General features: G+C 42.4%; 1 protein-coding gene across 2 annotated transcripts in view; it reads left to right on the plus strand.

The window, feature by feature from the left end:
• The first annotated feature begins 7,281 nt into the window (after window positions 1–7,281).
• Window positions 7,282–25,439, plus strand: part of LOC118385373 (transportin-1) — a 64,962-nt gene continuing 46,804 nt past the window's right edge. For both annotated transcript variants that reach the window (XR_004826012.2, XM_035772465.2), the window contains exons 1-5: window positions 7,282–7,547; window positions 7,672–7,785; window positions 8,929–9,004; window positions 17,052–17,201; window positions 25,087–25,193. Coding sequence is in view for 1 of the 2 variants with exons in the window: in XM_035772465.2 (XP_035628358.2) it covers window positions 7,681–7,785; window positions 8,929–9,004; window positions 17,052–17,201; window positions 25,087–25,193 (438 nt within the window). In the remaining variant the exon portion in view is untranslated. The remainder of the gene's footprint in view (window positions 7,548–7,671; window positions 7,786–8,928; window positions 9,005–17,051; window positions 17,202–25,086; window positions 25,194–25,439) is intronic.

Consider the following 25,439-nt stretch of genomic DNA (forward strand, 5'->3'; position numbering starts at 1 on the left):
CACATCTCCGGGAGTACTTTTGGTCCATTGCCACCATGGGTTATACAGATTGAAAAATAAAGGCGTTTACATATTTCAATAGGGACTCCTATTGGTCATATTTTTGCAACCCATTTACCAATCACAGTAGCTATCCTAAATTAATAGTATGTTAATTAAATAATACACATTGGCTAATAAGCCAATTAAACTTTGTGACTGTTACCTCCCGTTTTAGTTATTGTGATGATAATTATTAGGTGAGAGTAGCTACAGTATAGCTTAGTTTTTGGCTAAATTATCTAGCTAGCTGCTCTGAGCATGACTTGCTAGAAAGTTGGAAATAAGTTGAGGCAAAAGTAACTGAACAAGACATGTTTTATTATCAGCTGAAGCAATATGTTTCTCCTGTTTTCAATGAAAAGGTCATATTAATCTCCCCAAATAAATGCGATCTCTGACGAGACACGACTCTCCTCTATCTTGCGTAACAAACACTACACCTGTCCAACCAGTAGCGGTTGAGATGTTCATAATTAAAACCATACATTTTTTCTTCTAATTTTTCAGCAAGGTTTAACGACGGTAGGCATCGAATATTTTGCATATATATATATATATATATATATATATATATATATATATATATATATGCATTTGGAAAGTATTCAGACCCATTGACTTTTTAAACATTTTGTTACGTTACAGATTTATTATAAAATATATTCAATTAAATGTTTTCCTCATCAATCTACACACAATACCCCATAATTACAAAGCAAAAACAGGTTTTTATAAATGCTATGAGACTCGAAATTGAGCTCAGATGAATCCTGTTTCCATTGATCATATTTGAGATGTTTCTACAACTTCATTGGAGTCCACCTGTGGTAAATTTAATTGATTGGACATGATTCGGAAATGCACACAACAGTCTATATAAGTTCCCACAGTTGACAGTGCATGTCAGAGTAAAAACAAAGCCATGAGGTCGAAGGAATTGTCCATAGAGCTCCAAGACAGCATTGTGTTGAGGAAGGGTACAAAATAAATTCTGCAGTATTGAAGGTCCCCAAGAACACAGTGGCCTCCATCATTCTTAAATGGAAGAAGTTTGGAACCACCAAGACTCTTCCTAGAACTGGCCGCCAAACTGAACAATCGGGTGAGAAGGACCTTGGTCAGGTGACCAAGAACCCGATGGTCACTCAGACAGAGCTCCAGAGTTCCTCTGTGGAGATGGGAGAACATTCCAGAAGGACAACCATCTCTGCAGAACTCCATCAATCAGGCCTTCATGGTAGAGTGACCAGACGGAAGTCACACCTCGGTAAAAGGCACATGACAGCCCAACAGACTATTTCTCTGGTCTGATGAAACCAAGACTGAACTCTTTGGCCTGAATGCCAAGCAATCACGTCTGGAGGAAACCTGGCACCATCCCTACGGTGAAGCATGGTAGTGGCAGCATCATGCTCTGGGGATGTTTTTCAGCGGCAGGGACTGGAAGACTAGTCAGAATCAAGGCAAAGATGAACGGTGCAAAGTACAGAGAGATCCTTGATGAAAACCTGCTCCAGAGCGCTCAGGACCTCAGACTGGGGGTCGAAGGTTCATCTTCCAATGGGACAATGACACTAAGCACTGTCATGATGTGGCCCTTTCTGGGTGTAGATCTACTTTTGAGAATGTAGGAATGGTCTGTGGATGCTTAAGGGGCAGTTATGATAAGTGTGTTTCATTTGGTGATCCCATGAAGGACAGGAAACACACATAACGGTTTCCCTTGAAGTGTACATTTACCAGCTGTCAGGTTTACATCTAAATATTGTGAAAAGTATGTGATTAAACATTAAACTATTTGTGAAAGATGTAATGTGATATTAATCTTCTAAATGAGAGCATGGATTTTCATACAAAGATTGACTAGTCAGTGGCCACGCCCCGTGAGCCCAGACATCACATTAGGCATCATGGACTGCCCTTTTCTACTGAAACGTATAAAACCCACTCCTGATGAAATTCACACCAGACCACGCAAACCCCGATGTAAGCTAAGGTTGCAAATGGTTGAATTTCTAAGACCAAAACATGCCGGGTGATGCTGGTGTGTGAAGTGGATTAAACTACGACTCTACCAAAGGACAAGACTATACCACGTGGAGCATTGGCTACACGACTGGAAATGGTTTATCTCTGAGACTATCAATTCACTACAGAATAAGTGAGAAATTCTAGATGACACGAATTACTAGTCTGCAGCTAGAAATTACGTAAATTTGGGACGAGAATACAGACAAACGCCGAAACATCTAATCTATGAGAACATTTCCCGAATGGTACTCTGAAGTATCCATTCTAACAACCACAAAAGACTTTGATCTTCGGGGAAATGCAACCATAGAGACTGATAAACTCTCCAGCAGACGGACCGGATTCCAACAGAGCAACGACATACGGGCATAAAAATGAATTGCATTTTCTTTTCAAATGAGCAGTCATTCATGTTTTTTTATTTATACCTTTATTTAACTAGGCAAGTCAATTAAGAACAAATTCTTATTTTCAATGACAGCCTCGGAACAGTGGGTTAACTGCCAGTTCAGGGGCAGAACGACAGACTTGTTTGTACCTTGTCAGCTCAGGGGTTTGAACTTGCAACCTTCCGGTAACTAGTCCAACGCTCTAACCACTAGGCTACCCTGCCGCCCCGTGAAGTATTAGCAATTCTGTGAGTGTAATAATCCTCTATGAGTTTCCCACTCTTTATCGGTCCACAACCCCTATCTTTTGTCTACCAATCCATCATATCGGCTTTGCCCGCTAGGGACTTTTTTTTGTATCATTGTTAGCAACCCTACTGTGTGTTTTCATGTATTTCTGCGATTTGAGTTAGTAAATAAATAGTTAAGCCAATTCTTATATCGCTGATTCATAATTTAAGTTAGGGTTTGTGCTAGGGTTCATGCAGATAACCAAGAATTTTACGACGTTCAGATGAGACTGATAGAAGGAATATTATAATGAATAATTGACTGCTATTGATATGAAAGAATCATCAGATCTTTAAGAGTGGAGTCGGGAAAAAGTCACTCTATATAAACTAATGCTTCCGTGGTGCCCCGGTTTCCTAATGAGTTAGTTATTGCCTGATTAATTTAATCAAATAATTAAACATTAGGTAATCGATTTGATAAAATAGCATGTCATCACATTAAGGATACTAGAGAAAAAACAGCACACAGCCAAGACAACACAGGATTAGCTTTGGGAGAAGTCTCTGAATGTCCTTGAGTGGCCAAGCCAGAGCCCGGATTTGAACCCGATCAAACATCTCTGGAGAGACCTTAAAATAGCTGTGCAACGACACTCCCCAACCTACGTGACAGAGCTTGAGAGGATCTGCAGAGAAGAATGGGAGAAGCTCCCCAAATACAGGTGTGTTGAACTTGTAGCATCATACCCAAGAAGACTCGAGGCTGTAATCGCTGCCAAAGGTGCTTCAACAAAGTACTGAGTGAAGGGTCTGAATTCTTATGTAAATGTGCTATTTAAGTTTTTTATTGTGTGTAGATTGATGAGGAAAAAATACATTGTAATCCATTTTAGAATAACTCTGTAATGTAACAAAATGTGGAAAAAGTCAAGGCGTCTGAATACTTTCCAAATGCAATGTATATTTGAATTACCCTACCAAGTAACCCTATACTCATTAAAACCCATCACCTTGTTCCACTACTTTAACCCTATTTGATCCTTCCCCAGGCCAACGGCCTGAGAGGACGGGACACTACCACTCAACACACGCTGTAACTCTTCTGAAGTCAAATCTCGTACCCCTAAGTACTTCTCTGCAGCTGCCACCACAACATTTATTTTCTGTGATTTACGTTTCCTTTATTGCGGTACAGTTAATAACCATTGCTGTGAATGCTAAGGAGCCAACCTTACTGAAGTACAGTATATAAACACAGCAAAAAAAGAAACGTCCCTTTTTAAGGGACCCTGTCTTAATGAATTAATGAACATGCACCTGTGGAACGGTCGTTAAGACACTAACAGCTTACAGACGGTAGGCAATTAAGGTCACAGTTATGAAAAGTTAGGACACTAAAGAAGCATTTCTACTGACGCTGAAAAACACCAAAATAAAGATGCCTAGGGTCCCTGCTCATCTGTGTGAACGTGCCTTAGGCATGCTGCAAGGAGGCATGAGGACTGCAGATGTGGCCAGGGCAATAAATTGCAATGTTCGTACTATGAGACGCCTAAGACAGCCCTACAGGGAGACAAGACGGACAGCTGATCGTCCTCGCAGTGGCAGACCACGTGCTACAACACCTTCACAGGATCAGTACATCCGAACATCACACCTGCGGGATAGGTACAGGATGGCAACAACAACTGCCCGAGTTACACCAGGAATGCACAATCTCTTCATCAGTGCTCAGACTGTCCGCAATAGGCTGAGAGAGGCTGGACTGAGGGCTTGTAGGCCTGTTGTAAGGCAGGTACTCACCAGACATCACTGGCAAAAACCAACTATAGCTGGACCAGACAGGACTGGCAAAAAGTGCTCTTCACTGACAAGTTCCGGTTTTGTCTCACCAGGGGTGATGGTCGGATTTACGTTTATCGTAGAAGGAATGAGCGTTACACCGAGGCCTGTACTCTGGAGCGGGATCGATTTGGAGGTGGAGGGTCCGTCATGGTCTGGGGCGGTGTGTCACACCATCATCGGACTGAGCTTGTCATTGCAGGCAATCTCAATGCTGTGCGTTACAGGGAAGACATCCTCCTTCCTCATGTGGTACCCTTCCTGCAGGCTCATCCTGACATGACCCTCTAGCATGACAATGCCACCAGCCATACTGCTCGTTCTGTGCGAGATTTCCTGCAAGACAGGAATGTCAGTGTTCTGCCATGGCCAGTGAAGAGCCCGGATCTCAATCCCATTGAGTACGTCTGGGACCTGTTGGATCGGAGGGTGAGGGCTAGGGCCAACCCCCCCAGGAATGTCCGGGAACTTGCAGGTGCCTTGTTGGAAGAGTGGGGTAACATCTCACAGCAAGAACTGGCAAATCTGGTGCAATCCATGAGAAGGAGATGCACTGCAGTACTTAATGCAGCTGGTTGCCACACCAGATACTGACTGTTACTTTTGATTTTGAGCCCCCCTTTGTTCAAGGACACGTTATTCTATTTCTGTCATTCATGTGTCTATGGAACTTGTTCAGTTTATGTCTCAGTTGTTGAATCTTGTTATGTTCATACAAATATTTACACATGTTAAGTTTGCTGAAAAAAAACGCAGTTGACAGTGAGAGGACGTTTCTTTTTTTGCTGAGTTTATCACTCATTGGCCTATCTCTCTGTGCTGGCACATTTCTACTATTCACAGGGATCCTCTCAGAATCCTTCACCCTTGACCCGTCCTCATCTACCTTCTTGACTGCCTCACCAAATGATACCTTCTCCACTACTCTGACTCTAGCCACCTTAACCTGCCTCTCTCCCACCAGACACTTCCTATCCCCAGCAACATGTGCACCCCTACACAACTTTATCCACCAAAAATGACACAATCCTCTATCCCACACCTTCCTGCACACTTCCCACATCTTGGAATCTCCCTCCTACAGACTGCTGTAACGTTACCATAAATGTTGCACCAGAAACGGATTAGCTACAAAAGCTCTAAAAGGATAACTGATGAATCTGAACATTGCCTTGTCCCAAAACTCAGAAGGACCTCTGTTTCACCATACTGACCCCCGGATCTTCGTCGCACTAAACCCCGGGCATCACAAACACCAGGGATATTCAACTTCAATTGCTCCACCTTCACACTTAACGCTACCCCAGAAATCACTCTTCAATGGTGCCCTGTTTCCCAGAGCAAAGCAAGAAACAGATCTTGACCCAAGTTGCGTGACATGGAGCGTATGCTCCCTCTGATCAGAACAATACACAAACAAATATCACAAGTCCACTACAGGTTAACTTCACTGATTCAACTGCACCCAACTCTTTTCCCAACTACCCTGAAATCACAAATGGATCCACCAAAATGCAACAATCCACTTTCTCCCAAAATGTCACTCCTACTGGACCAGATTCTTCTTTATCATATCCACTGATGCCATGCTTGGGCTCTGAGTTCTTCACCACACCTTCCACCTCATTTAACTCACCCTCATTCACTTCCATTTCATCTCCAGAACTCGGTGCACGACTCACTGTGTTTGCACTTGACACCAATCTTCTTCGACACAGCAAACTCCACTTTTATCGTCATCATCTACTGCTGGGTAGAGAATGCCAAACTTGATGTCCAGAAAGCAATGTAGGAGCCCCCTTACCTCATCGAAGGCAGACATCTTCTTCATGCCTGCTTTGTGTTGTCAGGGTAAATGTGAATATTCCGGCCGTCGTGGGTGATGGGAGCCACTCGTGATGCTTTACGGACGACAGCCTCCTTCTCCTGAAGGTAGTCAAATTTGACTATGATGGGTCTGGGCGGCTCCCCATTGATCGGTGTGGACTGTAAGCTTCTGTACGCACGGTCAAGGGTGGGGCGTAATGGAGCCCTAGAATTTCCTGTAGCAGTTTAGCTATGAACAGGACAGGCCGCAATCCGCTTACGGTCTCTAGTCCCTCTCTCACGCCGAAAATGTGACCGTTCCCCCGGCACTACCTGTTCTTGATGACCTTGGAAGTAAGTTTGACGACATCTGATGATAGCCGGGTGACTTTCTCTTCCAGTGTCACCACTTTGTAAGTGGACACTCTTACTGACAAGTAAGTATTTGCGCCGCCTTCCAGACTATTCAGACGTGTGCCTTGTTCTGCCAAGTCTTCTTTAACCGAGTCGATCTTTGTGCCGACCTCAGTGGCGAGAGTGGCTATTTGTGCAGATAGGTCAGTGGATAGTGACTCCACCTTAGCTAGCCCCGTCTGTTCAAACTTAATGATAACCGCCATTGGCTAGGTCGGGGGGGATCAGAATCCGTGTCAGTGTCCGGTAACACCGGCCTTTAGTCGAGGCCTGCTCTTTCGTGACTTGTGGACGTTGTTTTGACATTTTAAGATGAAAAGGGTAAAAATGTCAGAAAAAATGGCCAAATTAGTGAATTGGGTTTGATTCCTAATGAATGTTACAAAATTAACAAGTATTAATCAAGTATTAATAGTAAATGGTTTGCCCTGGACAGCACAGAGAAAACACGTCTTCACGAGTCCCTGTTCACCAGCGCCCCCTGTTGTTGTATTTTTATTTAAAAAACACATACAAAAATGTATGTAATCTGATTTTTCAGCAGGAGCTGCAGCACCCAAACTTCGGCGGCTTTGGCCCCAATTGAACCATTCTTGGTCAGAGTGAAAAAATATGAGGAGCAATAGGACCTCGCAGACTTCACAGCACAGATGGATCATAAATGCGCCATGAATCCACATGAGTAACGTTAGCTTGTTGCGAAAACGGAATGTTCCTGCGCTGACAGCCCCATGTCAATAAATTACAGACAGTAGCTTTTGAGAAAGAAATCCCACAATATATCGGGAAGGTGAAACTATAATATGTAAAAGTCACACCGCTTAGCTAATGGCTTCTCTTCAACCGTGAAAAAGACAACGTTCATTTACAGCGTGTGTTGACAGTTTTGCATTCTCCCTTTCATCTCATTGCAGCAAACCAAGATGGAGTGCGAGTGGAAACCAGACGACCAAGGACTTCAGCAAATTCTACAGCTTTTGAAAGAGTCCCAGTCTCCCGATACGTCCACTCAAAGATCCGTCCAGCAAGTATCCTTCGCTCTCGGTTAAACATGAAAGTTTGGACCTCACTGGGCGGTGTATTTGAGGTGTTTCTGTGGTAGTTTGTGTGGTTAGCTTGGCTTGGCAAACATTACACGCGGTTAGGGAACGCGCTAGGCTTCTGTGCTGTACCGGACTAGCGGATAGTATACTGCATGTAGTTAGCTAGCTACAATGTTACAAATGTACTTTTCTATTGAATCAACCACACACTATGATGGGAATATTATAAATGGGTTGGCATGCAGTAGCTATCAGTCATTAGTTAAGCAAGTAGTCTTAAACCAATGTTTTCCCAATGATAGTTTAGTTTTCGTATAGTCTCAAATCCTTTGATCTCCGTTTAATGTTTAGTGTTGTTGAAATAATGTAACGTTATCGGTCACAGGGTAGGTAGTAAACTAGCGATTGCTGACCCGTTGGGCTTAAATGCAACAAAGAAACTGCAAGCCTGTGTTTAGAACGAGTCATCCCCCTGTCGCCCCCCCAGTATGCTTTCGATTCTCTCCCGTCGTACAATGATGTCAGAAAGGGGAAAGAGAGCTGAAACCAACGTTGTCATTTTGGTTTAATCTTCTGTCTTGACATCTTGTTGAACCTGTGAGTTTTAGGAACGTGACTTTTCAGCCAGCCACTCGCTCGTGGCAGTGATCATGTTGTATACGAGCCTCGTTGTCACATTGTCATCATACAATACAGGTGTTAACAGTATCAAGGTGCATTCGAATCATGAACGTTGGTGTGTGCATTCAATAACGGGCAAGACGTTGTGTTATAACGCTTTTATAGGTTACCTACTTAGTGTATATGATGCAATATTGTGCATGTATGCAATGCAGATTAGAGTTCTTACTGATTGATGGTGTTTGTTGAATTGCCAAGTGCTTCTATTTGACTCATGCTCAGACTGCACAGCACCAGCCTGTTGCGCATCCTATGATAACTGTGACTGATTTCTGATTTTGTTATTCATGGTGTCCATTGATGCCCTCAACCATTTAACACTAATTGCTATTTAATATCAACCTTTACAAACAGCCTGTTTTTGTGTCTACAGCATACTGCATATCTACTTCTATGGTTGTGCGCCCAATGTAGGCTCTGTCCTTTCCTTAACCATATTTTCTTAAGAGACTGGAACAGCTCAACCATTACCCAGACTTCAACAACTACTTGATATTTGTGCTCACAAAGTTGAAATCAGAAGGTAAGATATTTAACCTTCCACTCTCATTCTCTATCTCCTATTTGTTCTATTTTACTGCTTATTGGCACAAAAGACAACTGTAGGCTACAGAATGGTCGCTGGCAGTCACACAGGCTTATCTCGTCCACCAACCAGCTCTCTCTGCTAGCAAATTAACCTGGGGACGAGGTTACAGACAGGCTGAAGTTCTGACCACCTAGTCTAGTGACGGGGGCTGCATGTCAGTCTGTTCTAGGAGTGGCGAACCCTGGAAGAGAACCCCATGGCTGGTGTCTGTCTTTATGACCTGCCACTGTCATTAAACAAAGCACGTGTGCCCATGTATACGGATGATTCAACCATATACAGTGGGGGAAAAAAGTATTTAGTCAGCCACCAATTGTGCAAGTTCTCCCACTTAAAAAGATGAGAGAGGCCTGTAATTTTCATCATAGGTACACTTCAACTATGACAGACAAAATGAAAAAAAAAAAATCCAGAAAATCACATTGTAGGATTTTTAATGAATTTATTTGCAAATTATGGTGGAAAATAAGTATTTGGTCACCTACAAACAAGCAAGATTTCTGGCTCTCACAGACCTGTAACTTCTTCTTTAAGAGGCTCTTCTGTCCTCCACTCGTTACCTGTATTAATGGCACCTGTTTGAACTTGTTATCAGTATAAAAGACCTGTCCACAACCTCAAACAGTCACACTCCAAACTCTACTATGGCCAAGACCAAAGAGCTGTCAAAGGACACCAGAAACAAAATTGTAGACCTGCACCAGGCTGGGAAGACTGAATCTGCAATAGGTAAGCAGCTTGGTTTGAAGAAATCCAGGCCCGTCTGAAGTTTGCTAGAGAGCATTTGGATGATCCATAAGAAGATTGGGAGAATGTCATATGGTCAGATGAAAGCAAAATATAACTTTTTGGTAAAAATTCAACTCGTCGTGTTTGGAGGACAAAGAATGCTGAGTTACATCCAAAGAACACCATACCTACTGTGAAGCATGGGGGTGGAAACATCATGCTTTGGGGCTGTTTTTCTGCAAAGGGACCAGGACGACTGATCCGTGTAAAGGAAAGAATGAATGGGGCCATGTATCGTGAGATTTGGAGTGAAAACCTCCTATCAGCAAGGGCATTGAAGATTAAACGTGGCTGGGTCTTTCAGCATGACAATGATTCCAAACACACCTCCCGGGCAACGAAGGAGTGGCTTCGTAAGAAGCATTTCAAGGTCCTGGAGTGGCCAAGCCGGTCTCCAGATCTCAACCTCATAGAAAATCTTTGGAGGGAGTTGAAAGTCCATGTTGCCCAGCAACAGCCCCAAAACATCACTGCTATAGAGGAGATCTGCATGGAGGAATGGGCCAAAATACCATCAACAGTGTGTGAAAACCTTGTGAAGACTTACAGAAATTGTTTGACCTCTGTCATTGCCAACAAAGGGTATATAACAAAGTATTGAGAAACTTTTGTTATTGACCAAATACTTATTTTCCACCATAATTTGCAAATATATTCATTAAAAATCCTACAATGTGATTTTCTGGATTTTTTTTCTTCTCATTTTGTCTGTCATAGTTGAAGTGTACCTATGATGAAAATTACAGGCCTCTCTCATCATTTTAAGTGGGAGAACTTGCACAATTGGTGACTAAGTACTTTTTTGCCCCACTATATATATATACATATATATATTTGTTTTTCTTTTTATATATATATCAGCAACCACAGCTAATGAACTCACTGAATCCCTTAGATTCAGTCTGTTTAGGAATGGGTGGACAGTAATAAACTGGCCCTTAACATCTCTAAAACTACTTTATTCTACTTAACCTTTATTTAACTAGGCAAGTCAGTTAAGAACAAATTCTTATTTACAATGACGGCCTACCAAAAGGCCTCTTGTGGGGATGGAGACTGGGATTTAAAAAATAATACAAATATAAATATAGGAAAAAACGCACATCACAACAAGAGACAACACTACATAAAGAGAGACCTAAGACGACAACATAGCAAGGCAGCAACACATGACAACACAGCATGGTAGCAACACAACATGGTAACACCACAAAACGGGGTACAAACATTATTGGGCACAGACAACAACAGCACATAGGGCAAGAAGGTAGAGACAATACATCACGCAAAGCAGCCACAACTATCAGTAAGAGTGTCCATGATTTCGTATTTGGATGAAGAGATTGAGATAAAACTGTCCAGTTTGAGTGTTTGCTGCAGCTCGTTCCAGTTGCTAGCTGCCGCGAACTGAAAGAGCAGCAACACAGGGATGTGTGCTTTAGGGACCTTTAACAGAATGTGACTGGCAGAACGGGTGTTGTATGTGGAGGGTGAGGGCTGCAGTAGATATCTCAGATAGGGGGAGTGAGGCCTAAGAGGGTTTTATAAATAAGTATCAACCAGTGGGTTTTGCGATGGATATACAGAGATGACCAAAACTAAGAGCATTGTAATTTGGTACAAATCATTCCCTATGTTCTTTACCTCCGCTGAATCTGGTAATGAATGGTGTGGCTGTTGAACAAGTTGAGGAGACTAATTTACTTTGTGTTACCTTAGATTGTGAACTGTCATGGTAAAAACATAAAGATTCAATGGTTGTAAAAGACGGGTAGAGGTCTGTCTGTAATAGATGCTCCCCAAAAACACACTCCAAAAAGCAAGTCCTGCAGGCTCTAGTTTTATCTTGATTAGTGTCCAGTCATATGGTCAAGTATTGCAAAGAAAAACTGACTTACGCTGCAGCTGGCCCAGAACGGAGCAGCACGTCTTGCTCTTAATTGCAATCAGAGGGTTAATATTAATACTATGCATGCAAGTCACTCTTAGCGAAAACTGACTGCGTCACTTTTTTTATCATACTTTTTACCCCAATTTCGTGATCTCAATTTGGTAGTTAGTCTTGTTCCATCGCTGCAACTCCCGTACTGACTCGGGAGGTGCGACGGTCGAGAGCCATGCGTCCTCCGAAACACGACCCTTCCAAGCCGCATTGCTTCTTGACACACTGCTCGCTTAACCCGGAAGCCAGCCGCACCAACGTGTCGGCGGAAACACTGTACAACTGGTGACATGAGTCAGCGTGCATGCGTCCAGCCCACCTCAAGGAGTTGCTAGAGAGCGATGGGACAAGGACATCCCGGATGGCCAAACCCTCCCCACTGCGGTGCAGGGACTTAGACCGCTGCGCCACTTGGGAGGCGCGTCACTTGTTTTTGTAAGAAACGTGTTGAAAATTCCAAATGGTTAGCATTGTCAACTTACACACATACACTTACTCCACCAGACATGGCACCAGGGGTCTTTCCCCAGGTCCAGTACAGTATTATACAGTCATGAGTACATGGAACTCCCTTCTATCTAATATAGTGCAAATGAACAGCAAAAAATGAACAGCAAGAAGTGAACAGCAAAAAAACAAAGTAACACCTCAATGCACAACGCCTCTCCCACATGTGACCTACTTGTGTGTATGTACTGACATGTATACTGAACAAAAACATAAACATAACATGCAGCAATTTCAAAGATTTTTTAAATTGGTTACAGGAAATGAGTCAATTGAAATAAATAAACTATGCCCTAATCTATGGATTTCACATGACAAGGCAGGGGCACAGACATGGGTGTGCCTGGGAGAGCATAGGCCCACCCACTTAGGAGCCAGGTCCAGCCAATCAGAATAGTTTTTTTTCCCCACAAAAGGGCTTTATTTTAGACAAAAATACTCCTCAGCCCCCACCCTTTCCGCTGACGATCCCCGCAGGTAAATAAGCCGGATGTGGAGGTCCTGGGCTGCCGTGGTTACATGTGGTCTGGTTGAGGCTGGTTGGATTTACTGCCAAATTCTCTAAAATTACATGGTTGTAAAATGAACAACATTTGCACAAAATTTGAGAGAAATAAGATTTTTATGCGACTGGAACATTTCTGTGATATTTTATTTCAGCTCATGGACAATGTTGCATTTTTATATTTTGTTCAGTATATGTGTAACTGATAAGCACTCACACATGTTAATGATTTTAAATATATGTAAATTGTAAAGTATTTCGTCTAATGTTGTGTCAGACCCTTGTAAGACTAGCAGTTGCCATTGGCGTTGGCTAATGGGGATCTTAATAAATCAAATGTCTTGTCACTGATGTGGCACCACACCACTAGAATATGATTCACTCAAATTTGAAAACGAATCCCCCGCCGGGCACAATTCAACTCCTGACCTGATGACAACCTGTTTTGTGTACAGTAGAATAGATGACCCAATGGTTTAGGCTGATGAGCCATTGCCTTTTGAGGATGGCATTTATTATACTGCTCTGGGTTGAGAGAGATGCAGCGGTAATCAAATTTGAGTACTTTTAATCAGAACAGAGGTAGACATTGGATCGAACAGCCATGAAGGAGAATTATTAGACAGTGAAATACTACTGAATGGGCATTACCCATTGGTATTAAGGGAAACTTGTTCCTTGCTGAAAAGACCTTTGATAAAACAGAAATCATGACCGAGGCTATGACTTTGATTGTAGGCCTACTGTAGTTATGCTACACCAAGCTGAGCATCACAGTGTTAGGGGAATGCTTTCCAATCTTTGGGAATCTCAGACGACACGAACGAGAGGTTGAACAGGCTAGTAATAGGGGTGGCAACAATTTCGGCAGATAATTTTAGAAAGAAAGGGTCCAGATTGTCTAACCCGGCTGCTTTGTAGGTGTCCAGATTTTTCAGCTCTTTCAGAACATCAGCTGAATGGATTTGGGAGAAGGAGAAATGGGGAAGGCTTGGGCGAGTTGCTGTTGGGTGTGCAGTGCTGTTGACCGGGGTAGGAGTAGCCAGGTGGAAAGCATGGCCAGCCGTAGAAAAATGCTTATTGAAATTCTCAATTATGGTGGATTTATCAGTGGTGACAGTGTTTCCGATCTTCAGTGCAGTGGGTAGCTGGGAGGTGTTCTTATTCTCCATGGACTTTACAGTGTCCCAGAACTTTTTTGAGTTAGTGTTGCAGGAAGCAAATTTCTGCTTGAAAAAGCTAGCCTTGGCTTTTCTAACTGCCTGTGTATAACGGTTTCTAGCTTCCCTGAACAGCTGCATATCACGGGGGCTGTTCGATGCTAATGCAGAACGCCATAGGATGTTTTTGTGTTGGTTAAGGGCAGTCAGGTCTGGGGAGAACCAAGGGCTATATCTGTTCCTGGTTCTAAATTTCTTGAAAGGGGCATGTTTATTTAAGATGGTTAGGAAGGCATTTTTAAAAAATATCCAGGCATCCTCTACTGGCGGGATGAGATCAATATCCTTCCAGGATACCCCGGCCAGGTCGATTAGAAAGGCCTGCTCGCTGAAGTGCTTCAGGGAGCGTTTTACAGTGATGAGTGGAGGTCGTTTGACCGCTGAGCCATTACGGATGCAGGCAATGAGGCAGTGATCGCTGAGATCTTGGTTTAAGACATAGGTGTATTTAGAGGGGAAGTTCGTTAGGAGGATATCTATGAGGGTGCCCGTGTTTAAGGCTTTGGGGGGGTACCTGGTAGGTTCATTGATCATTTGAGTGAGATTGAGGGCATCAAGTTTAGATTGTAGGATGGCTGGGGTGTTAAGCATGTTCCAGTTTAGGTCGCCTAGCAGCACGAGCTCTGAAGATAGATGGGGGGCAATCAGTTCACATATGGTGTCCAGAGCACAGCTGGGGGCAGAGGGTGGTCTATAGCAGGCGGCAACGGTGAGAGACTTGTTTTTAGAGAGGTGGATTTTTAAAAGTAGAAGTTCAAATTGTTTGGGTACAGACCTGGATAGTAGGACAGAACTCTGCAGGCTATCTTTGCAGTAGATTGCAACACCGCCCCCTTTGGCAGTTCTATCTTGTCTGAAAATGTTGTAATTTGGAATTAACATTTCAGAATTTTTGGTGGTCTTCCTAAGCCAGGATTCAGACACAGCTAGAACATCCGGGTTGGCAGAGTGTGCTAAAGCAGTAAATAGAACGAACTTAGGGAGCAGGCTTCTAATGTTAACATGCATGAAACCAAGGCTATTACGGTTACAGAAGTCATCAAAAGAGAGCGCCTGGGGAATAGGAGTGGAGCTAGGCACTGCAGGGCCTGGATTCACCTCTACATCGCCAGAGGAACATAGGAGGAGAAAAATAAGGGTACGGCTAAAAGCAATAAGAATTGGTCGTCTAGAACGTCTGGAACAGAGAGTAAAAGGAGGTTTCTGGGGGCGATAAAGTAGCATCAAGGTATAATGTACAGACAAAGGTATGGTAGGATGTGAATACAGTGGAGGTAAACCTATGTATTGAGTGATGATGAGAGAGATATTGTCTCTAGAAACATCATTGAAACCAGGAGATGTCATTGCATGTGTGGGTGGTGGAACTAATAAATTGGATAAGGTATAGTGAGCAGGACTAGAGGCTCTACAGTGAAATAAGCCAATAAACACTAACCAGAACAGCAATGGACAAGACATATTGACATTAAGGAGAGGCATCCTTAGTCGAGTGATCAAAAGAGTCCAGTGAGTGGAGTGGTTGGTTTGGGGGTCACTGCGATTTAGACAGCTAGCCAGGACATCGGTAGCAAGCTAGCATAGGATGGAGGTCTGTTAGCCACCTCTTGCGTTCCGTCAGTAGATTAGTGGGGTTCCGTGTGGTAGAGGGGATTTGTCCAAATCACACAACAACAAAAATAAAATAAAAACAATATATATAGTTATAGAGGCCCAAGAAGAAACATAATAATAATAATAATAATAATAATAATAATAATAAAAATAAATAAATTGTCCGATTGTCTATTCTGAGAGCAGCCGGTAAGACAGCTAACGGTTAGCAGGCCGCAGATGGGTGTTCAGGTAACGTCGCGTCGGAGGAGCCAGCCGGATCTCCTTCGGTTAGATAATGTCGGCAGTCCAGATGTGAAGGCCCGGTGGGGCTCCGCGTAGGCAGTAAAACGGGTCCGGATAGGTGACTGCAGCCCAGGAGTGATTGACGGAGCTCAGGAGTGATTGACGGAGCTGGCAAGCTCCGGAGTAATTGATGTTTGCTCCAGAATCGACAAGAGCAGATAGACACATGGATGTCTGCCCACACCATAACCCCACCGCCACAATGGGGCACTGTTTACAACATTGATATCAGCAAACCGCTCGGCCATGACGCCATACTGCCATCTGCCTGAAACAGTTGAAAACGGGATTAATCTATGAGGAGCACACATCTCCAAGCATGCCAGTGGCCATCGACAGTGAGCATTTGCCTACTGAAGTCTGTTACATTGCCAAGCTCCGGTCAGGTCAAGACCCTAGTGAGGACGACGAGCAGACAAGCTTCCCTGAGACGGTTTCGAACACTGTAGAAATGATTTTGTTGTGCAAACCCACAGTTTCATCAGCTGCCTGGGTGGCTGGTCTCATGATCCCACAGGTGAAGAAGCCAGATGTGTAGGTCCTGGGCTGGCATGGTTACATGTGGTCTGCGGTTGTGAGGCCATTTGGACGTACTGCCAAATTTTCTCAAACGACTTTGGAGGCCGCTTATGGTGGAGAAATGAACATTCAATTATTTGGCAACCGCTCTGATGGACAATTCTGCAGTCAGCATTCCAATTGCACTGTCTCTCAACTTGAGACATCTGTGGCATTTGGTTGTGACAAAACTGTACATTTGATTGTCACCAGCACAAGGTGCACCTCTGTAATGATCATGCTGTTTAATCGGCTTCTTGATATGCTACACCTGTCAGGTGGATGGATTATCTTGGCAAAGGAGAAATGCTCACTTACAGGGATGTAAACACATTTTAGAGAAATAAGCTTTCTGTTAGGGAAGTTAGGGAAGTTGTGTTAATTCTATTAAAACAACATTTTGGAGAAAAATTAGAATAGTGTTAATTGGGAAAAATCTTAATTGAATGTTTAGTCCTAATTCAATTTATGCATTTTGGCTCATAGACTAATCGTATATTGACTTAATAGAAAATGGAATTGACCCCTAAATCGATTGCCCCCACTCCCCCTTCTCTCCAGATGAGCCAACCCGGTCTCTGAGTGGTCTGATCCTGAAGAACAATGTGAAGGCCCATTACCAGAACTTCCCCAATGGAGTGTCTGACTTCATCAAGAGCGAGTGTCTGCAGAACATCGGAGACTCCTCACCCCTCATACGGGCCACTGTGGGTAAGTGTCATAGCCTGCATTTGTAAAAGAGAATGTTGTCGTCATTGAATTCTAGTGCTCTCCTCTAAGTGGTCACATCCATGCTGGACAGTTTGATCACTATAATCAAATACACTGTAAGCAGTGTAATAAAGGTTGATTAAGACAGAGCAGGGATCATCAATTAGAATCAGTCGAGGGCTGATTATTATAATGGTTTTCTTGAGTACATGGTCGGTGGGGAGGATCATAATTACAAATAATTTGAATACCTCAAATTGAAAGCAAGATGCTCAAACGGATATATTTGACTAAATCATAATGTCAAACCTTGCTTAAATTTGTATAAGATCACGTGTCTTTCTGTTATGCGTGGGAATACTTGAACAGATTTCCAGAATTAAAATCACTTGGAACTGATTTCCTGGCATTTTTACAGTCTCGTGTCCAACAATAAATAAAACAAAAATGATATACAGTTGAAGTCGGAAGTTTACATACACCGTAGCCAAATACATGTAAACTCATTTTTTCACAATTCCTGACATTTAATCCTAGTAAATATTCCAAAGTTTTAGGTCAGTTAGGATGACCAATTTATTTTAAGAATGTGAAATGTCAGAATAATAGAGTGATTTTTTTTTTCCCGCTTTTATTTCTTTCATCACATTCCCAGTGGGTCAGAAGTTTATATACACTCAATTAGTATTTGGTAGCATAGCCTTTAAATTGTTTAACTTGGGTCAAACGTTTCGGGTAGCCTTCCACAAGCTTCCCACAAAAAGTTGGATGAGTTTTCGCCCATTCCTCCTGACAGAGCTGGTGTAACTGAGTAGGTTTGTAGGCCTCCTTGCTCACACACGCTTTTTCATTTCTGCCCACAAATGTTCTATAGGCTTGAGGTCAGGGCTTTGTGATGGCCGCTCCAGTACCTTGACTTTCTTGCCCTTAAGCCATTTTTCCACAACTTGGAAGTATGCTTGGGGTCATTGTCCATTTGGAAGACCCATTTGCGACCAAGCTTTAACTTCCTGACTGATGTCTTGAGATGTTGCCTCAATATGTCCACATAATTTTCCATCCTCATCTATTTTGTGAAGTGCAGCAAAGCACCCCCACAACATGATCCTGCCACCCCCGTACTTCACGATTGGGATGGTGTTCTTCGGCTTTACAAGCCTCCCCCTTTGTCCTCCTAACATAATGATGGTCATTATGGCCAAACGGTTCGATTTCTGTTTCATCAGACCAGAGGACATTTCTCCAAAAAGTACAATCTTTGTCCCCATGTGCAGTTGCAAACTGTAGTCTGGCTTTTTTTATGGCGGTTTTGGAGCAGTGGCTTCTTCCTTGCTGAGCGGCCTTTCAGGTTATGTTGATATATAGGACTCGTTTTACTGTGGATATAGATACTTTTGTACTCGTTTTTTCCAGCATCTTCACAAGGTCCTTTGCTGCTGTTCTGGGATTGATTTGCACTTTTCACACAAGTACGTTCATCTCTAGGAGACAGAACGCGTCTTCTTCCTGAGCGGTATGAGGGCAGCGTGGTCCCCTGTTTATACTTGCATACTATTGTTTGTACAGATGAACGTGGTACCTTCAGGTGTTTGGAAATTGGTCCAAAGGATCAACCAGACTTGTGGAGGGCTACAATTGTTTTTCTGCGGTCTTGTCTGATTTCTTTTGATTTTCCCATGATGTCAAGCAAAGAGGCACTGAGTTTGAAGCTAGGCCTTGAAATACATCCACAGGTACACCTCCAATTGACTCAAATATGACAATTAGCCTATCAGAAGCTTCTAAAGCCATGACACCATTTTCTGGAATTTTCCAAGCTGTTTAAAGACAGTCATCTTAGATTATGTAAATGTATGACCCATTGGAATTGTGATACAGTGGAATAATCTCTGTAAACAATTGTTGGAAAAATGTGTCATGCACAAAGTAGATGTCTTAACTTGAGGTCGACCGATTAATCGGAATGGCTGATTAATTAGGGACGATTTCAAGTTTTCATAACAATCGGGTATCGGTATTTTTGGATACCGATTTGGCCAATTAAAAAAATATATATATAATAATACATTTAAAAAAATGATTTTTTTTTTTTACACTTATTTCAACTTTATTTAACTAGGCAAGTCAGTTAAGAACACATTCTTATTTTCAATGACGGCCTAGGAACCGTGGGTTAACTGCCTCGTTCAGGGGCAGAACGACAGATTTTTGCATTGAATCCCCCGAGCTGACAATCTTGCTACCTTATAGTTAACTAGTCCAACGCTGTAACCACCTGATTACATTGCACTCCATGAGGAGACTGACTGCCTGTTACGCGAATGCAGTAAGCCAAGGTAAGTTGCTAGCTAGCATTAAACTTATCTTATAAAAAACAACTAGTGATCATGATTGATTGATTAACTACACATGGTTGATGATATTACTAGTTTATCTAGCGTGTCCTGCGTTGCATATAATCGATGCGGTGCGTATCGTTGCTCCATTGTGTACCTAACCATAAACATCAATGCCTTTCTTAAAATCAACACAGAAGTATATATTTTTAAACCTGCATATTTAGCTAAAAGAAATCCAGGTTAGCAGGCAATATTAATTCAATTGTGTCACTTCTCTTGTGTTCATTGCACGCAGAGACAGTGTATATGCAACAGTTTGGGCTGCCTAATTTGCCAGAATTTTACGTAATTATGACATAACATTGAAGGTTGTGCAACGTAACAGGAATATTTAGACTTATGGATGCCACGCCACCTGTTAGATAAAATACGGAACGGTTCCGTATTTCACTGAAAGAATAAATGTCTGGTTTTCGAGATGAGGGTTTCCGGATTCGACCATATTAATGACCTAAGGCTCGTATTTCTGTGTTATTATGTTATAATTAAGTCTGATTTGATAGAGCAGTCTGACGGAGCGATGGTAGGCAGCAGCAGGCTCGTAAGCATTCATTCAAACAGCAATTTTGAGTGTTTGCCATCAGCTGTTTATGACTTCAAGCCTATCAACTTCTGAGATTAGGCTGGTGTAACCAATGTGAAATGGCTAGCTAGTTAGCGGGTTGCGCGCTAATAGCGTTTCAAACGTCACTCGCTCTGAGACTTGGAGTAGTTATTCCCCTTGCTCTGCATGGGTAACGCTGCTTTGAGGGTGGCTGTTGTCATTGTGTTCCTGGTTCGAGCCCAGGGAGAGGAGAGGGACGAAAGCCATACCGTTACACTGGCGATACTGAAGTGCCTATAAGAACATCCAATAGTCAAAGGTTAATGAAATACAAATGGTATAGAGAGAAATAGTCCTATGATTCTTATAATAACTACAACTTAAAACTCCTTACCTAGGAATATTGAAGACTCATGTTAAAAGGAACCACCAGCTTTCATGCGTTTTCATGTTCTGAGCAAGGAACTTTTACACTTTTACGTTCTTCTCCAACACTTTGTTTTTGCATTATTTTAACCAAATTGAACATGTTGCATTATTTCTTTGAGGCTAAATTGATTTTATTGATGTATTATATTAAGTTAAAATAAGTGTTCATTCAGTATTGTTGTTACTGTCATTATCACAAATACATGTTGCAAAAAAATCGGCCGATTTTAATCTTGGGGGGGTCCTCCAATAATCGGCATCGGCATTAAAAATCATAATCGGTCGGCCTCTAGTCCTAACCAACTTACCAAAACTATAGTTTGTTAACAAGAAAGTTGTGGAGTGGTTTGAAAACTAGTTTTAATGACTCCACCCTAAGTGTATGTAAACTTCTGACTTCAACTGTATGCTGAGCACTTGTTGGCTGCCTTTCTTTCTCTCTGTGGTCCAACTCATCCCAAACCATTTCAATTGGATCAGGTGATTGTGGAGGCCAGGTCAACTGATACAGCACACCATCACTCTCCTTGGTCAAATAGCCCTTACACAGCCTGTAGGTGTGTTGGGTCATTGTCCTTTTGATAAACAAATGGTAGTCCCACTAAGCGCAAACCAGATGGGATGGCGAATCGTTGCAGAATGCAGTAGTATCCATGCTGGTTAAGTGTGCCTTGAATTCTAAATATATCACGGACAGTGTCACCAGCAGAGTACCATCACACCACCACCTCCATGCTTCATGGTGAGAACCACACATGCAGAGATCATCCGTTCATCTACTCTGCGTCTCACAAAGACACAGCGATTGGAACCAAAAATCTCAATTTTGGGATCGTCAGATCAAAGGACATATTTCCATTGGTCTAATGTCCATTGCTCATGTTTTTTGGCCCAAGCAAGTTTATTCTTCTTATTGGGTGTACTTTAATAGTGCTTTCTTTGCAGCAATTCGACCATGAAGGCCTGATTCATGCAGTCTCCTCTGAACAGTTGATTTTGATGTGTCTGTTACTTGAACTCTGTGAAGCATCAATTTGGGCTGCAATTTCTGAGGCTGGTAAATCTGATGAACTTGTCCTCTGCAGCAGTGATAACTCTGGGTCTTCCTTTCCTGTGGCGATACTCATGAGAGCCAGTTTCATCATAGTGCTTGATGGTTTTCCTGTATTGACTGACCTTGTCATGTCTTAAAGTAATGGACTGTCGTTTCTCTTTGCTTTTGTGAGCTGCTCTTGCCATAAAATGGACTTGGTCTGTATACCACCCCTACCTTGTCACAACACAACTGATTGGCTCAAACGCATTAAGACGCAAAGAAATTCCACATATTAACTTTAACAAGGCACACCAGTTAATTGAAATGCATTGCAGGTGACTACGTCATGAAGCTGGTTGAGAGAATGCCAAGAGTGCAAAGCTGCCATCAAGGCAAAAGGTGGCTATTTTGAAGATTCTAAAATGTATTTTGATTGGTTAAACACTTGTTGGGGGGTTTCTACATCATTCCATGTGTTATTTCATAGTTTTGATGTCTTCACTATTATCCTATTATTCAATGTAGAAAATAGTACAATTTTAAAGAAACCCTTGAGTGAGTAGATATGTCCAAACATTTCACTGGTACTGTGTGTGTGTTTTATTTATTTATAAACACACACACTGAGTGTACCAAATATTAGGAATACCTTCCTAAAATTGAGTTTCACCCCCCACCCCCTTTACCCTCAGAACAGCCTCAATTCGTTATGTTATGGACTCTACATGTTTTCAAAGCATTCCACAGGGATAATAATAATAATAATATATGCCATTTAGCAGACGCTTTTATCCAAAGCGACTTACAGTCATGTGTGCATACATTCTACGTATGGGTGGTCCCGGGAATCGAACCCACTACCCTGGCGTTACAAGCGCCATGCTCTACCAACTGTGCTACAGAATGCTGGCCCGTGTTGACTACAATGCTTCCCACAGTTGTCAAGTTTGCTGGATGACCTTTGGCTGGTGCAAAATTCTTGATGCACACGAAACTGTTGAGCTTGACACCCCAGTAGCTTTGCGGTTTTTGACACAAACCGGTGCACATGGCACCTGCTACTATACCCTGTTCAAAGGCACTTAAATATTTTCTTGCCCATTCAACCTTTTGAATGGCACACAAACACAATTTATGTCCCTTAATCAACGCTGATTCGAAATGGATTTAACAAGTGACCTCAAGGTATCATAGCTTTCATCTGGATTCACCTGGTCAGTCTGTCATGGAAAGAGCAGGTGTTCTTAATGTTTTGTACACTCTGTGACTGTCAATACCATTGTACCCATAGTGCAGAAAAATGACTTAAGGATGGACAGCTCCAGATCTGAATGGCAGTGGTGTCTAAAGCTTTTGTTCCAGCCCAGCTCATACCTGATTACAAAACCCTTCACACACTCCTTCTCTTCAATGACTCAAAACAGATCAAAGCAGGAGAATGGTGTTCCAGGCAATGTTCCCTCTAATATTTATAGGCATTGGGCATTTTTTTTGGTCTGCTGATCGCTAACTTGAACCTTGTGAAATTCCTGTGTAACTTCCGGCGTGCGTTTGCTGTGAACCCTCAAGGCTATACCCGCTTTAATATACTGTTTTAACAGTGGCCAAATAGGCTACTGTGGCTATTTGATCATAATGTAGGCCTACCAGAGTGCCCTACCATCAAAAACAATGGAGAAAATGCATACCGTAACAGCTATTTCCATGTTAAAATGATATCATTCAGCCTACAGTAGCAGCCAATGTAGGCCTGCATTCCATGAGACTTTTGGGGAAAAAAAACACACAAAAAAACAACATGCAGGGCTTGACATGAACTTGTTTAGCAACTTGTCCTTCAGACAAGGAGGCGACTGAACATTTTGTTGTGATGCTTTACAAAATAAAATGGATTATTATTCCAATGCCATTTATTACAGAGAATCAGACAGAGTGTGCTACCCGTTGCCTATTGGCTACTTGGCTTATTCAAGCCTTTTTTAAGACATTAAAAAAAAAATGCTTTTCAAAGATGGCTAGAAATGTTGAAGTTTTTTGCTCCCACATTGTTGACTACAAATGACACACCCATTGGTGTGAATTAACCTGAATCTTTGAGTCATTGAGGGGGATTTGATTATCTGGCCTGGGTTACCTCGGTGGGAGAAGTTTGCAACGGGTGAAAAGTGATTCTTTTTGGAACCAGGCTGCCTTTCGGGCGTGAGCCAGGTGCCCCGTTCAAAGCCAGTGGTGGATAAAGTAGCCAACTGTCATACTTGAGTACAAGTAAAGAAAACGACTCAAGTAAAAGTCACCCAGTAAAAATATAAGTGTTTGGTTTTGAATATACCAAAAGTAATTGTAAATAATTTCAAATTCCTTTATATTAAGCAAACCAGATGGCACATTTTTTTTTAACAGATTTTTTTTTTAGCGGAAAGCAAGGGGCACACTCCAACATTGACAACATTTACCAACAAAGCATGTGAGTTCAGAGGCAGTAGGGATGACCAGGGATCAGAGGCAGTAGGGATTTTCTGTTGATAAGTTAGTGAATTGGACAACTTTATCATCCTGTTACATTTTGAATGCTTAGCAAGTACTTTTGGGTGTCAAAAAATGTATGGAGTACATTTATTTTCTTTAGGAATGTAGTAAAGTTATCAAAAATACCCCCAAAAAACAACTTTAGTAGTACATTTTGAAGTATTTTTACTTGAGTACTTTACACCACAAAGCCCACTGCAAAATCGTCTCAAAACAAAAGTGACGTAGCATAGGCTAGATTATGCACGTGAAGTAATGAGTAGGATTCTCTGTTTCCAATGCAGAAGTGATTGCTTAAAAAAAATGCTTTTATTTGCCTTCCCAATTTTAAAACCACTTTGAAAATTCTAACATATTTTATTGAAAATATGTTTAATGTTTCTGGACGATGAACCATGCTGCCTTATAGCCGACATGACCAAGCGCCACAGATCATTGTTTGATTTGAGAAAGGCGCCCCTCCCTCACTGTTTTTGCCTGTTCACGTCACATGCCATAGACTGGTACACCGCGGCTCAGGGTAATATAACTCCGTTCGTCTCACTGGTGTCTGGCTGCATGGATATTTCTGAAGGTTTGATTAGCCAGCTGGCTTGTTGAGATAGCCCAATGGTGTTTGCATGGTGCCTCCTTATCAGAGTCAGCAGGCAAGCAACAGACTGTACCATGGCTCTGTTGCCATGGTTACCTAACATCTGACAGAAATGAACAAACAGGAGTGTGTAAATCACCTATTATAAACCGACTAAAAGTGCAGGATATTGGCTCTGCCAATCCTGATGGTGATCATGATGATTAAGCAAGGAGGTGATTGTTATAAGGGAGGGTTGTGGAGTTGCTTCGAGGAGACTTATCTGTCTCTCTCTGTCTCTTTCTGTGTCTCGCTCTCTCTGTCTTTGTCTCTCTGTGTGTGTCTTTGTCTGTCTCTCCTGTCTTTCTCTCTCGACCCAGGTATCCTCATCACTACCATCGCCTCCAAAGGGGAGCTGCAGAACTGGCCTGAGCTGCTGCCCAAACTCTGCCTTCTGCTGGACTCTGAGGACTACAACACCTGTGAGGTGAGGGATGAGACTAGACTAGGACAGGGTCTGGGCTGCCAGGTCTGTGAGCTGCGCTATATGTTTATCACTTCTGTGAGGTGATGACCTAGGTTAACACAGGACTGGGCTGCCAAGGTTTTCTGAACTGTCATATGCTAAATATTGTGAGGAGAAGACTAGATAAGGATACACCTGGACTACACTGCTGCGTCTGGGAGCTCAGGTTTACAAATGTACTACTAATACGGTCTCATGATGGCTACT

The sequence above is a fragment of the Oncorhynchus keta genome, chromosome 6 (genome assembly GCF_023373465.1).
Source record: "Oncorhynchus keta strain PuntledgeMale-10-30-2019 chromosome 6, Oket_V2, whole genome shotgun sequence".
Lineage (NCBI taxonomy): Eukaryota > Metazoa > Chordata > Actinopteri > Salmoniformes > Salmonidae > Oncorhynchus > Oncorhynchus keta.